The following is a 15,081-nucleotide window of genomic DNA, read 5'->3' on the forward strand; positions in this document are numbered from 1 at the left end:
GGGCAATAATAATGCTTTCTCCTCTACACTGTTCTCACTGAGACTACATTATAGGATCTATCATGCTGTATTGTCTCATGTCTGTAACCCCTCTAGACTGTGAGTTTTTAAAAGGTAGAGATCTGGGGTGCCTGGATGGCTCAGTTGGTTAAGCATTGAACTCTTGATCTCAGGATCATGAGATCCAGCCCTGTGTCAAGCTCTGTGTTCACTGCTGAGTCTGCTTCTCTCTCTCTCCCCTCTCCTGCTCGTGCTCTCTTTCTCTCTTTCTCTAAAAAATAAAGCATTGAGATCTTGCTGTAGTCAAGGACTAGCATAGTATCTGGCATACAAGAGACATTTGATATGTCTGTTTTAAAACAATGAATGAAATTTTTTATCTTAGAAAATAACAATTAGATAAATATTTCAATGTCTTTGACACTAAAGTAGAATTCATGGAAAATTTTTGAACTGTCATGTTGATGGAAAAGATAGTAGAAAACTGGAGAAAATTGTACTATGTATTATTTAGCCAAAGGAAACACTTAAAGTATCTGGTTTGGGCCATCCCCACTGTAGGACATCTTATCCTGATGTAATTGTTAACACTTCAGTTGTTTTTGTCAAGCCATAGGATCATATCTTTCTACTCAGACTTTTCTGAATAAACATGAGGAAGTCTAAGTATGAAGCAGGATTTTTATGCATCACTGGTGATAGAAATACTTCAATTTTGGCTTGACCAGTTTCAGTCTTTTAAAATTTTCTCACCATAGTACCAACTTTGAGTTTGGATCTGGTTGTCTTTTTTTTTTAAATTTTAATATAATTAAAATTTTTTTTATTATGTTCAATTAACCATCATTAGTTTTTGATGTGTTCAATGATTCAATAGTTGCATATGACTTAGATCTGGTGGTCTTTTTGTTTGGGAGCAAACATTTCATCTGGCCACATGAACAAATTAGAGATCAGTTACAGCATGATATAGAAAGTAAGTGCTTTGGATACAGATAGCCTGGGTTGAACTTCTTCTTCTTCTTCTTCTTTTTTTTTTTTTTTGGTAATTTATTTATTTATTTATTTATTTATAGCATGAGAGAGGGGAGGGGTAGAGGAAGATGGAGAGAGAGAATCTCAAGCAGAATCTGCACAGAGTGTGAAGCCCCATGAAGGGCTCGATCCCACGACAGGAGACCATGACCTGAGCCAAAACCAAGAGTCAGACACTCAACTGACTAAGCCACCCAGAAACCCCTCCTGGGTTGCATTTCTGACTCTGCTGTTTAGTCACTGTGTGATTTTCAGTGAGTTATTTAACTCCACTCAGCTTCAGATTTTCCATATGTAAAGAGTTTAAGGCATGCCTCATCTCAGGGTGAATATGTAGAATAATTTAAATAATTATATAAAATACTTGGCACAGTATCTGACATGTAGTAAACACTATATAAATAGTAGGGTTTTTTAAAAAGTTTTTTAATTTTAATTCCAGTTAGATAACACACAGCATGTTATTAGATTCAGGTGTATGCTGGATCTTCGCCAGAAGGCCAAGAAGTGATAGATTCAGGTGTACAATATAGTGATTTGCGCTTCCATACAATGGTAAGTGTTTATTTAATGGTGGATGTCGCCATCACCAGTTCGTTTAAGATCTATCCTAATATACTACTATGTATTGTCTACTAAATAATTATAGATATTTAAACCAACAATTTTAAAGAAAAGGTCTATAGTTAGAGTAAAAAAGTATGGGTAGATCATGTCAAACTATCTGTATCAGAATCTCTTGTTAAAAATACATTCTCCTTGGGGCGCCTGGGTGGCTCAGTGGGTTAAAGCCTCTGCCTTTGGCTCAGGTCATGATCTCAGGGTCCTGGGATCGAGCCCCGCATCAGGTTCTCTGCTCAGCAGGGAGCCTGCTTCCTCCTCTCTCTCTGCCTGCCTCTCTGCCTACTTATGATCTCTGTCAAGTAAATAAATAAAATCTTTAAAAAAAAATACAGGCTCCTTGTTCTCAACTTAGTTTACTGGTTAAGAATCTTTGGAGATGACACCTAGGAATGAGATAATTTCAGAAGCACCCACGAAAGCTTATTTTGATGTAAATTGCCCATGAATAAACTTTAAGAAATATTTATTTACAAGGTATATGTTTTCTTGAGAATTTTTAATTGATTTAAATATTTCATTGAAACCAGCATGGATGATGCAATAGATGGAAAGTCTTACTTAATTTGTTAGTATCTAAAATTATAGGATCTGCAGTTTTTGGGCAGTATTTTAAGGTCATAAGAAAAGCATTCATTCTTTTAAAAAATTTTTTATTTTAATTCCAGTGTAGCTAACATACAGTCATATTCATTTCAGATGTACAAAATAGTGATTCAACACTTCCATGTAACACCTGGTGCTCATCACAAGTGCACTCCTTAACCCCCACCACCTATTTCACCCATCCCCCCACCTCCCCTCTGGTAACCATCATTTTGTTCTCTATAATTAAGAGTCTCTTTCTTAGTTTGCCTCTCTCTCTCTTTTTTCCCTATGCTTGTTTGTTTTGTTTCTTAAATTCCACATATGAGTGAAATCATAGGGTATTTATCTTTCTCTGACTATTTCATTTAGCATTATTCTCTCTAGCTCCATTCATGTTGTTGCAAACAGCAAGATTTCATTCCTTTTTATGGCTGAATAATATTACGTTGTATATATGTACCACATCTTCTTTATCTATTCATCTATCAGTGGGCACTTGGGCTGCTTCCATAATTTGGTGTTCTTTCTATTTCTTTCAGATATGTCTGTCACACTGTCTTTGGAATACCTGATCATTTGTCTCTCTTCCAGACTGTGAGTTCCTTGGAGTAGAGACTTTGGATTTTCAGTTTCTAGCACAATATTGGGCCCATAGGAGGTATTTAGTATATGTCTTTTAAATGAATGAATCAATCCTTGTGTATCTCTCTTGATTTATAATTGTGTTCTTGAGAGGAGGCATTGAATTCAAACAAATAATTAACTTTCTTACCAGAAATAGAAGAGCAATTTTCAGCTGTTCAGTTTTACCCTATTTTTATTAATGTTGAAGTAAGATAATATTTTTTATCTTTTTAAAAAGATTTTGTCTATTTTTTGAGAGAAAGAGAGTGCACAGAGGGAGAGGGAGAAGCCGACTCCCTGCTGAGCAGAGAGCCTGGTATGGGGCTTGATCCCAGGACCCTGAGGTCATGACCTGAGCTGAAGGCAAATGCTTAACTGACTGAGCCACTCAGGCGCCCTAATAATATTTTTAGCATAATCAAGTTTTCCCCCCTACATTTGCATAACTGCCTTGTATTTCTTAATTTAGTCATTGGCATTTAATTTCTCAGGAATGGATAATGCAATAGGAAAGCTAGTTTTGGGGCACCTGGGTGGCTCAGTTGGTTAAGAGTCTGATTCTTGTTCTCAGCTCAGGACTTGATCGTAGGATGGTGAGTTTGGGCCCTGTTCTGGGCATGGAGACCTCCTTAAAAAAAAAAAAAAAAAAGCCAGTTTTAAGTTTCAGAAGCCTAAACTCAAAGGATGCACTGTTTCTAAATAATAGCATTATAAGGAAAGAGGAAGAACTAGGTTGTCCATAGCAAAAGATTCTCTGGAATGGAGGAGGGGAAGAATTGAAAGGAACAAGAGCTTTAGTTACCAGAGTACACTCTTGAGAAAGGACTATGTATTCTTTCTCCATTAGCTGGGTACCTGTTGGTGTTGGGGAAGAGAGAGAAAATGATAAGTGATTCAAATAATTACATTTAATATTATATAACAGTTATACTTCAATAAAAATTAATTATTTAAAGATACAAATAAACAACTGAGTACCTACCGTGTACTAACAGTTATACAGGAGCAAACAAAATATGAACCCTACACCCAGAGAGGTCATAGTTTAGAAGAGAAGAAATATAATACCATTTGACAAGTGATTAAGCAAATATATGTACAAAAAACAGAGGTAGACCAGAAGACAAAGTGATTAATTTCTAAAAGCATTTTTTCCCCTTTATAATAGAGATCTAAAATCTTCAGGGAATTTCTTTTTGTGGAAAAAAAATCAAATTTTCCTTTATTTGTTATGTAAACTAAAAGTTTATGCATGCCTCAACTTACTACATCTCCAGTTATCAGCCTTTAAGCCTAATGATCACTGTTTGTCAAATGGTCCTGAATGTATTTCTATTCCTAACCTGAAAGTAGTCAACATCACACTTATTACAGAGTTAAACTTGTAGCTAAATAATCCTTAACTTGTCCTTTTTCTATACCATGTTTTGAAGAATTACAGTAAAATAATCATTACTTATGTGTTCCATGTTTTCAGGCATACAGCATAATGTTTCAACATTTGTATACATTGTAAAATGATCAACACAATAAACCTAGCTACCAAGTGACACTAACCAAAGCTATAACTTTTTTTCTTGTGGAGGGGAGTTTTAAGGATTACTTATTTACAATTTGTAATACTGTATTATTGACCATAGTCACCATTGCTGTACATTACACCCTCATGGCTTATTTATTTTATAATTGGTGGACTTCACCCATTTCACTGCCCTCCTCCAGCAAATTTATTGAATTGAGTTGAATTGGGTTAAGATGCTAACTTCTAGTATTCAATCTCCAGAGTAGGTCTTTTTTGAGTATTTCCATATGGGTAAATTGGAGCAAAGAGTGATAATCAAATCTTTGTTTCAGTTTTCAGGATTGGAAAAACCAGTCATGATCTAAGCAAAGTGGAACTTCGGGGTTCTCTTAAATCTGGACATTTGTCTAACATTGGAGTGGGCTTCCTAATTACTTATTTCATTTATTTCTTTTTTGATAGTTGATTGCTAGAATCATGCCTTTCAGGTTGGTGGCCAAGAACATCTGTAAAAAGGAGTAAGATTTGCCACCTTTCAATTCTAATGTTATACAATGAGGTTCTTGATGGTATGCCACATTTGGGAGTGGGCATTCTTACCTTTCCTAAATGGTCAAATGTCATCATTTTTTAAGTTGTCAAGAAAGAACAGTTCGGGTATTTCTTGAATTTGTTAAATTCAGCTAAACAATTTTAGACTGATGAAGCTATTAAATCTACATAAGATACTTTAAGTTGTTCAGAACATTTGTATATATCCCAAAGGATAGAAGTACCAAGGAGTAACACTTAAGTAAATGATAGGAACAGTGCTCTGACACATTGACATATGTGAAAAATAGTCATTTAAAAATACTAATCTTCAGCTAATATTATTATCAACAACATAGTATTAATGTTCAGAATATATTTCTGACCTTGTTGCCCACCTCAAGTTTAGCTCTTTAATACTAAGAAGGGTCAAAGCAAAGGACTTTCTGATCTAAGCCAGAACCCAATATTACCATGAAAAAGTGTTTTCTTGAAGTGCTAGCGTTGGCAGTAATGTTTAGAACCCAATACTACCAGGATGAAAAAGTGTTTTCTTGAAGTGCTAGCGTTAGCAGTAATGTTTAGAATCCAGTGTCTTCTTCAAATACAATTAGATGTATCAAATAAAATATTAGATGCCCTCTTCTCTAAGATAAACACTGTATTAATGTGCATATCTTAACCCCCAGGGCTTAAAATAGCAAAAGGAGGTAGGGACTGAAAGGACATTGGCTCCATGCTGACTTGCATACTTGGGGGGATTAGTAAAATTTGAGGTCAGCAAGAGTCCCAGGATCCAGGAAGGAAGCACACCATGGTGGCTGTGTTCCTTTAATATTGGCCACTCCATGGGCAGCTGGAAAGGAAGGTGGCTCTTCTGTTTAGTGCTCTCTGTAATTCCCCTTTGCATGGTTGGCTTGTGGCCCATTACTACTTTTATTTCATTCTTCAGAGAGGAAAATTCCACATTCATATTGCTCAGTATGACAGGAAATAGCATCAGTAGCACAGTGCCTCACACGTAGTAGGACTGACTGAATGAAAATTGGACTATTATCTCATTCCAGTAAAATGTCTGGAACATTCAGTTCCTTGGACACATTTAGTCTTTGTAATACTTAATGTTATGTTTGAAATTATGGCTGTCAAATTGTGCTAATGAAATCTCACTGGGTTTCTACATAAAACAAGCTAAAGAGGAACTCATTTTTAATCTAGGATCCAAGGAAACTTAACTGTAGTGGAAAGAGTGCTGGACTTGGAGAAATGTAAAATTTACCTGGAGGAATTTTTCAAAAAACATATCCTCAGCTACTTCCTTTCTTAGCCTCCACTAAGGACGTATCAGAATCTCCAAGGTAAAGAGTATATAGTGAAGGGGCAGGGGAAGCTGCTCATACAAATAGGAGTTTCTCTTCCCCAACCTCTATTCTTTTCACTTTCTGAGTTTGAAAATGAATGGAGAGGTTGATTTCCTAGGGCCTATCTGTAAAATGCTATGGTTTTGTTAATAAAAATTCCACTCCCTAGTGATGCTTTTCTTCCCAGAAGTTATATATTCTATACTTACCTTCTTCACTGGACTTATTATGTGGAAATATTTTCTGAGGATATAGGCCTTAATTCCAAAGTCTTTTGAGTGTAAAATAGAAGTAGTAGATTAAATGAGGATCATTTTCTTTCCCCACGTTTCTTTTTGCTAAGCTAGCAAAAATACCTTGGATCAGAGAACTGTAGAGATACGGGCTTGCTTGATCTCTAGAAGTACAATGTCTCTGTTGAAACTCTGGCTAAGTCCTGTTGCATTGATAGAAATAGTAGCTCCAGCATATAGTGAACACTCAGGAAATAGTTGTTCCAGCAAAGTACTACGTGGTTTAATAATATACACTATAGGAAAATACTGATTAAAAATAATTTAAAATACTATCTTATTTTTATTTTGGCTTTCAGAACAAAAAGTTAGACTTTTTCCTAGTTACATTTGAATTCTTTTTGAACAAATATAAATTGGATGACTTAGAGTTTCCTAATGAGATAGAAATAATTCTTCTAGAGAGGTTATCACTTTTCTACTAATAAGTTGTTTGTGATAATCTGCTATAGTCATGTGAGTGGAAAGAGAGCCTTTATTTATCAATCCGTGGTAGAAAGTCAAGTAGGGCCCCAAATTAGCAAATTCTCAATTAACACCTTGTTATTTAAGTCCTTGGAATCATCTCTATGTGTTGTGCACAAAGTTGCTACTCAAATATACTAATCATTATGGTTTATAAAAAATGTTTTCTTATCATCAAAATAATAGTTTATTGTAAAGAATTGTATTGAGAAGGTAAACAGATAAAAGTTATTAATAATTCCACCTATGAGGAATGTTGTGGAAAATTTTGGTGTGTTGCTGAAAATAATTCAGTATTCATTCCTGCTGATGACTGCCTTTTAAATCTGGTGAAAATCTTATTTAAGATAAGCTATCTGAATGATTTTTAGTCATACTTGTTTAACCCCTCTTCATTTGTAACCTCTATACTCAGCCTGGGATTCAATGATACATTTGTTTCATTACTTAAAATAGTCTGGATCTATAATCAATTCTAGAAAATATGTGGTCACTCAGCAGCCATTATCAACTTCTTTTCCCTAGAAAAGAGCTCCTCTGGCTCATTTTCTCCCATGGATTAGAGAATCCCTGTACTCCTCTTTTGCTGAGACTTTTAAGGCAAAAGGGTACATGCTTAGGCTACTCTTGTCAGATTCATTATCTTTTCAAAATGCTTTAGTATCTTGATAATTGCTACTATCAAAATACTTTCTTTCCTTATTATTTTTGTTGGGAAGTCATAGAAAAATATATTTTATTTGTGATAATGTGTGACTTACCCAAGTTTTTTATAATTAAAATATTGAAAAGTATCTGTCTACCCAATTCTTACTGTGTCAGCAATGACTAGTTTCAGTCTCACAAAGGAATATCAATTTTGGTGCCATTTTATCTGTCTTTAAAAACCCCATCTACTCAGAGCAGGACATCTAGTACACCTTATTAGCATCCTCTTGTTTGAATTATGTCTCCTATGGGATCTGGGAATGAAGTGAAGTGCCTCAAAGTGTTAAAATCTGGCTGAGCTGGTTGGAGGGTACCTTGGATGAGTCTGTATTAAGAAGTTGGCATCTTAGGCGAGATTCTCAATGTCCATTAGACTTGCAGCCTTTCTGGCTGTATTTTATACCAGTAGTCAGGTGTGGGCAGTGACACAGGGCTTGGGAGATCTCTCTTACCGGCCCAGGGATCCAAGGCATTCAGTGCAAAACCTGGCCAGCAGCCCGAGTGAGTAGGAGCCATGTGACTCTGGTGAGTTGGAGTGTGCAATTGCCTCCTGCTTCAGAGCTACCTGATCCGAATACTAAGCAGAATACTAAGCAGAGCGAGTGCCGGGCTGAGTGTAGGACATTGAAGACACTGCAGAGAAAGGTGCTTATTCCAGAGGCATTACAAAACATGGAGATTAAAGACCAGGGAGCTCAAATGGAGCCGCTGCTGCCTACGGTAAGAGACAACCTGCTGTCACAGATTAACCGCGTTTGCTGCAGAACCTGTCAGGCAAGCGGTCGGCTGGCTAGATGCAGTGATCGTACTTTTGGGGTGGTGGATAGCTCCCACGACATATGGACAGGGGTCTCCTCCCATCTCGGGTGACTGAAATGCATAACGCAAAGCACATGATTTTTTTCCCCCCTCTTCTCAATATGGATGCACTACGGTGATGAAATGTCTCATGTCTGCTGCTGTTTGAAGAGATGGCTAGGTTTTAGCAGCAGGGGCAGCTGTGTGTCTCTCTTCTTGCCTGTTTCTGCCTATCTCTGTTTCCCAGCTGTGCAGTGGTGGCTGAAGACCCTGCAAAGAAGCCCCCCCCCCTTTTTTTTTATCATATTCCATTCGTGTTAAATTTCTTCTCTGTGCCTGATCCCCCGGCAGGGAGGTAGGGAATCTGCTGCTGTTGCAGCTGTAGAGTTTTAGCCTGCAGAAACCAGGGGGAAGGAGAACGGGAGGATGTGTGTGTGTGTGTGTGTGTGTGTGTGTGTGTGTGTGTGTTCTGTCAGTCTCTTAAAAGGAAATGTGTCATGGTTCACATACAAAGAAGGTATGCATTTTAGGGGACAAGCAGACAATTTAGCTTAGAATATCTGAAAGGTTCCTGAATTGTTATTTTAGAAAAAGCCTGTTTATTTCTGGATCTTAGGACACCTCCCTAGATATAATTCTTGGGTAAGTAGTTGGTTTGCCTATCCTCTCTACAATCTCTCTGGCTGGCTTACAGACTTTGTAGCTCTTTAGGCAACATCTTTCTCTGTCTGGAGCAGCTGATGTTGCTATGTTCAAGGGGGAAAAAAAAAGAAAACAACAACAACAACAACAACAACAACAACAACAACAACAACGACAACAGTATTTTCTTGATGCAACAGAAATGCCAAATGTAAGCTTCCAGCCATCTATCAGCATTATCACAGCTCAGAACAGCAGAAATCTCCTCCCTGCACCAAATCAGGAAGAGGGGCTGTTCTCAGCTCTGTGTTACTCAGGTTGGTGACCCACCTTGCAGACTAGGGACTGGCAGCAGGCTGTCCATTTCCAAATCCATTCCAAGGCTTTGAACACATCTTTACATCAAATGATACCTCGGAGGAGGGGGTGGGCAAATTCTGGGCCACTGTATTTTTAGGGCCTTACCTCTCCTGCTGGGCTCAAAATCTGCAAAAGATGCCAGTTTGCATCCGGAATTGGCTGTGGCTACTGAGCATGCTCAGTTTTCCTCAGGACGCTAGATTTGGGCTGGGAGGGAGCAGGAGGATGGGAAGAATGCAGGCATCACCACTGCGAATGGAACCTAAATAAAGAGCAGGGCAGTGAGGGGGAAAAAGGAAGCATATCAATTAGCCTGCCTGCTTAAAAGTAGAGACATTTCTTTATGGATCAAAGCAGAGTTATTTTATGAAAAGGAGAGTAAAAGATTTGTCTATCTTCCCAAACTTGAATCAATACATAAATTAGGATTCTGTGGGTACTCAGAATAAAGGATGGCAAGAATATCAGAGAACTATCATTTCTTGGATAAAAGGAAGGAACTATACATAGGAATTGAGGGATGGAGATTCAGGAAAAGTTAAGGTATAGGGAAAAAACCTTTTTTGGGGGGGAAGGGGTTTGGAAGTTGTCCTAGAAAAGCAGGCTGAAGTCAGTTTGATGTGGCATTTGAGTTGTCACTTGTAGGGAACACAAAGGGTTTGGGACAAAATGAGGATTAACTGGAGGAATTTACAAGGGGATAGCTTTACTGGGCTAGAAGGGCAATCAGTGTGTGACTTAAAGGAATAGAGAAAATACAAGTGTAGCTAGAAAAGAAGGTTTATAATCAGTCTGATGGAGATTTTTGAAGAGTCCAAAGTTGCATTTTATGTGGAAAATGGCCAGTACAGAATAGTTACATAGTTACATAGCTTAATGGCAAAAGAAGATCATGCTTACAGTTCATTATATGAAAAATAAACTTGACAGACTAAAACGGATGCTGAATTACTGGCCTACTTTGATATTTATATAGTATTTTCAGCTTTTCCAATTGCTTTTATGCCTTTTTATTTCTTTTAGTTTTCAGAACAATCATGTTATATAAAGCGGATTTTATTATTTTATTTTAAAAATGAGAAATTGAGGCATAGGGAGTTGGAAAAACATGTCTAAGGTCACACAGTATTGAAGCCAGGACTGGAATATAGGTCTTCTAAAACTAGTTCAGAAAAAAAGCACTTTTTCTTTTTTCTTTTTTTTTTTTTTTACATTACATTATTAATCAGGCTTATCATAATCAGATCCTGGACTGGAGTTTTTGTACTTGAAAGAGAAAGGAAGAAATAGCTTTGGACTCTGTTTTAGAAAATTAATCAGATGACTTTGCAAATAGTTATGTAAGAGGCAGTATGGCATACTATTTAAAAGCAGTCTAGTAGGTCTCATTAGTAAAGTTAGAATTAATCTTTTGAAAGTATGAAGCTAGGAATTTAGGATATTGCATAGGACTTCAAACTTTTCATTGACATTCAGAGTTGAGTTTGCTTCTAGGAGTAACCTGACAATCTTTAAATTATTAGACCTTGGAAGAGACTTCTAGGAGAATATTTTTATAACAAATATTTTTATCTCATGCCATTTAATATTGGGTGATATTGTAGTGGTTCCATGTTGGATCCCTTCTAAAATTCTGCCTAAAAGGAACTTATTTTAACTTGAACTTGCTTATAAAACTGCCCTGAGGTGTGGAACTAGAGTTAAGATTGCTTTTTAAAGGTAATTTGTTGGTATAGAGTAGGTGGTGGAAGATAGCACCTTTTAAAATGCTAATTCTAGATTTCCAAATGGCCCAGTTTATTGCTTTGTCAGGGAAAAAGAAGTTATGAAAGGTCTTTATTATTAAATTGGGGAAAGGGAAATGGGACTAAAATGTCTAAGTAACAAAAAGAAAACATAACTTGGCTAAGTAATATTGGTATTTTTATTTTACTTAGATAGTAATTTAGATTATAATACTAATTTAAAGAAAACATACTCTCATAGTAATGCATAGTACACACATAGTATAGTTATACATAGTAATACATAGGAAGCAAGATGCGTTATAAGAAACAAATTCTTTTCCTCTTTATAACTTGGATTCTTACTCTACAATGGTGAGTGACTATAGAAATAAATGTTATGTATAGGGTGATAAGGTTGCTGATGAGTGGGAGAGTCTAAAGCCTACAAGATTAAGTTTATATTAAAGATATTGAGGTCAGATGAGGAAGTGAGATATTTTTGATGGAGAATTAGAAACTATCTGGACAAAGGTCTGGAACTCAAATAGAGTCAGTGAGTATGGCCACAAAAATATTCACACTTCCAGGTGTCATTTCTTCCCAACCCTGGGATGATGGTTGCTTCGGTAGTCTAAGCTGGGCATAGAGAAACTACAGTGCATTGCAAGATGCATCGAGTGAATGGGGAAGTGTGGGTGCCGTGTTCTACCCTTCGTGGAGAGAAACTCCCCCCTTCCACATGTTCATACCTCATAGAAATCATGACACTGATCACTTGGCTTTCTGTGAGGAACCACTTTTAATCTGCATAGTAATATCAGTTAAGTTTTATTTATTTTTAGGTAAAATAAATGTAAATTAAAGTTCTAATATATTGTCTCTCTTAAAGAGTTGTTTCAGATTCTCCTGAGAGATATGTTGCTCTTATTTAGAAAAAAGAATTAACTAGTATTTAATGTATCTCTTTTATGGAATCATAAATATTTTGGTCAGAAAAGGACTGGAGAGCTCAACGGCATGTTTTGGGCTAACTCCTTAATTTACACGTGGTGAAATTGGATACCAAAGACATAAGAATGTGTATTTAAGGCCATTCCGCTTACACCAGTTAATGGCAGAGCTCAGATCTCTTGATTCTTTCTACCATAGTATAGTTCCTCCTTATTTTTTTTTTTTAATTTTATTCATTTATTTGGCAGAGAGAGAGAGTGTGCACAAGTAGGCAGAGCGGCAGGCAAAGGGAGAGGGAGAAGCAGGCTCACCCTGGGATCATGACCCGAGCTGAAAGCAGATGCTTAACCAACTGAGCCACCCAGACACCCCGTGTCATCCCTCTTCTAGCATAGAGTAAACATCTGAGTGCCAGATTAAAATGATGATGGTAATTGGACAATCTTTACAAAGTAATAATAGATACTGTCTCAGGCTCACACTAAGCACAGACGTCTCTAGTCTTCATGATGATCCTGAAAGTTTGCTAATGTTATCCAGCCTTGCAGATAAGAAAGTGAGGCTGAGAAGATTAAGTACTGAGGTTTACATAGCTAATAACTACTGAGCTAGGATTTGAAAATACTGCATCTAGTTAAAAAGTAACTGTTCTCTTTAATTAGAACCAATTAAAAAATAAAAGGAAAAAAATAAAAGGAATACCAATATAAAATGTGCTTTCTCATCTACCTCTTCAAAAGTGAAAGTACTCTGATATAAGATGTTATAAAATGCAGGCCATATAGTGCATGATTCCATTTATATAAAAACTTCAGAATAAGCAAATCCTTAGAGACTAAAGTAGATTAGTGGTTGCCAGGATCTGGGGCAAAATTGGGGAGTGATTGCTAACATGTATGTGTTTCTTTTTTGAGTGATGAAAATATTTTGGAATTGCATAGTGGTGATGTTTGTATAACATTGTGAATTATACTGAATTGTATGCTGCAAAATGTCGAATTTTACCTAAAAAATATTGCAAAAAAAGTAAGTTATTGTTTAATCATTATCAATAAGAGGGAAAAAGTTGAGGATCTAAGCAATTCTTATATAAGTCATATTTATATAAATCAAGAAAAGGTCTAATGGAATATATATTCATGAAAATTTACAACTCACACATACATATATGCAAACACTTGCACGGACTTGCACACACACACACACACACACACACACCCTGGATAGTCTCTACCATAAAATTTATTCTTTTTGTCAAGACAATGCTGAGGTTGGTCAGGATTTCAGTAAACTAATTGCAGACCTAGAGGTATTTTGGAATCTATCTTCAAAGTTGAGTTAAGAGAGTATATAGCATATCCTATATATGAGAGAGGAAGAGAACTATTTAATTTGGATCAATTTTTTTTCCTCCCAATCATTTTTCTGAACTTTCTCTTGATATACTTTAAACTTTAACATAAGGAACATCAAAACACATAAATTTCTAGGAAAATGCATTTTTTCCATCATATATCACTTTGTGTTACCAGCAATTTTTTAAGGAAATTGTTGTTCTAGCCTCATATCTTACTATGTTACTGTGGACTACAGTAAGTCAAACTCCAAGGAAAACACTGATTCATTACCTGTCATTTATAGTGATTTTCAAAGTATGTTTCTTCTAAGATCTTATGATGCTTAAGGAGATTTCTTACATATCATAATAAATGCATATAATATATCATATATATAATTTAAATATCATAAAATTCTCCCATTGTAAATGTACAATTCTGTGATTGCCAGTAAATTTACAGAGCTGAGCAACCATCACTGCAATCCATTTTAGAACATTTCATTGTCCCAAAAAGCTTTCTCTAGCTCACTTCTGACCCTGGACAATAATTAATCTACAGTTTGCTGATTTGCTTTTTGTCTCTGTAGATTTGCCTTTTCTGGACATTTAACATAAGTGGAATTGCACAATAGGCAATCTTTTGTATCTGGCTATTTTCACTTAGGTGAACCATTCTTGACGTCCATTCATGGTGTAGCATGTATCAGAAGATTGTTCCTTTTTTTTTGCTGGAAAGTATTACATTGTAAGGATGGTAGACATTTGTTTATTGAGAGTTTGGTCATTTGTATAGTTTCTAACTTTAGGTTATTATAAATGGGGTTGCTATAAATTTTCATGTATATGTCTCCATGTGGACATATATTTGCATTTCTCTTGGGTTGAATCCTATGAGTGGAATAAATTCATATAAGAGTTTATGTATAATGTTCAAAGAAATTGTGAGACTCATTTTCAACGAGGTTGTGCCATCTTACATACACCAGCTGCACTATAATTATAAAGGTTTTGGTTTCTTTACATTTTTGCCAACACTTGATATTTTCTGTCTTTTTGACTGGTCATTTTAATGACTGCAAAGTGGTATGCTCTTGTGATTTTGATTTGCATTTTCATAATGAATAATTGTCTTAGTCCGTTTGGTCACTGTAACAAAATATCATAGACTCAGTGGTTTATCAACAACAAAAATTTGTTTTGCACAGTTCTGGAGGCTAGGAAGTCCAAGATCAAAAAGCAGCAGGTTTAGTGTCTGGTGAGAGCCCATTCCTGGTTTATAGATGGCCATCTTTTGGCTGTGTTCCCACATGACAGAAGGAGAGGGGAGCTCCCTGGGGCTTCTTTTATAAAAGACTTAACCGAAGGTCCTACTAATACCATGACTTTGAGGGCTAGGTTCTAATATACAAATTTTGGGGAAAAACATTCAGTCTACAGCAATAATGATGTTGAATATCTTTTGATGTACTTATTAGCCATTTATTTATTTTCTTTGATGAAATGTCTATTAAAATAT

At 36.1% G+C, this 15,081-nt stretch overlaps 1 protein-coding gene across 1 annotated transcript in view; it reads left to right on the top strand.

Moving 5' to 3' along the window:
• The first annotated feature begins 8,232 nt into the window (after positions 1-8,232).
• LOC111147104 (solute carrier family 4 member 10) overlaps positions 8,233-15,081 on the top strand; it is a 292,076-nt gene continuing 285,227 nt past the window's right edge. Inside the window, exon 1 of the mRNA XM_022503092.1 lies at positions 8,233-8,468. Coding sequence (XP_022358800.1) covers positions 8,421-8,468 — 48 coding nt within the window. The 5' untranslated portion in view covers positions 8,233-8,420. The remainder of the gene's footprint in view (positions 8,469-15,081) is intronic.

Source organism: Enhydra lutris, unplaced genomic scaffold, assembly GCF_002288905.1.
Source record: "Enhydra lutris kenyoni isolate GAN:26980312 unplaced genomic scaffold, ASM228890v2 scaffoldscaffold1, whole genome shotgun sequence".
In the NCBI taxonomy this organism is placed as follows: Eukaryota; Metazoa; Chordata; class Mammalia; order Carnivora; family Mustelidae; genus Enhydra; species Enhydra lutris.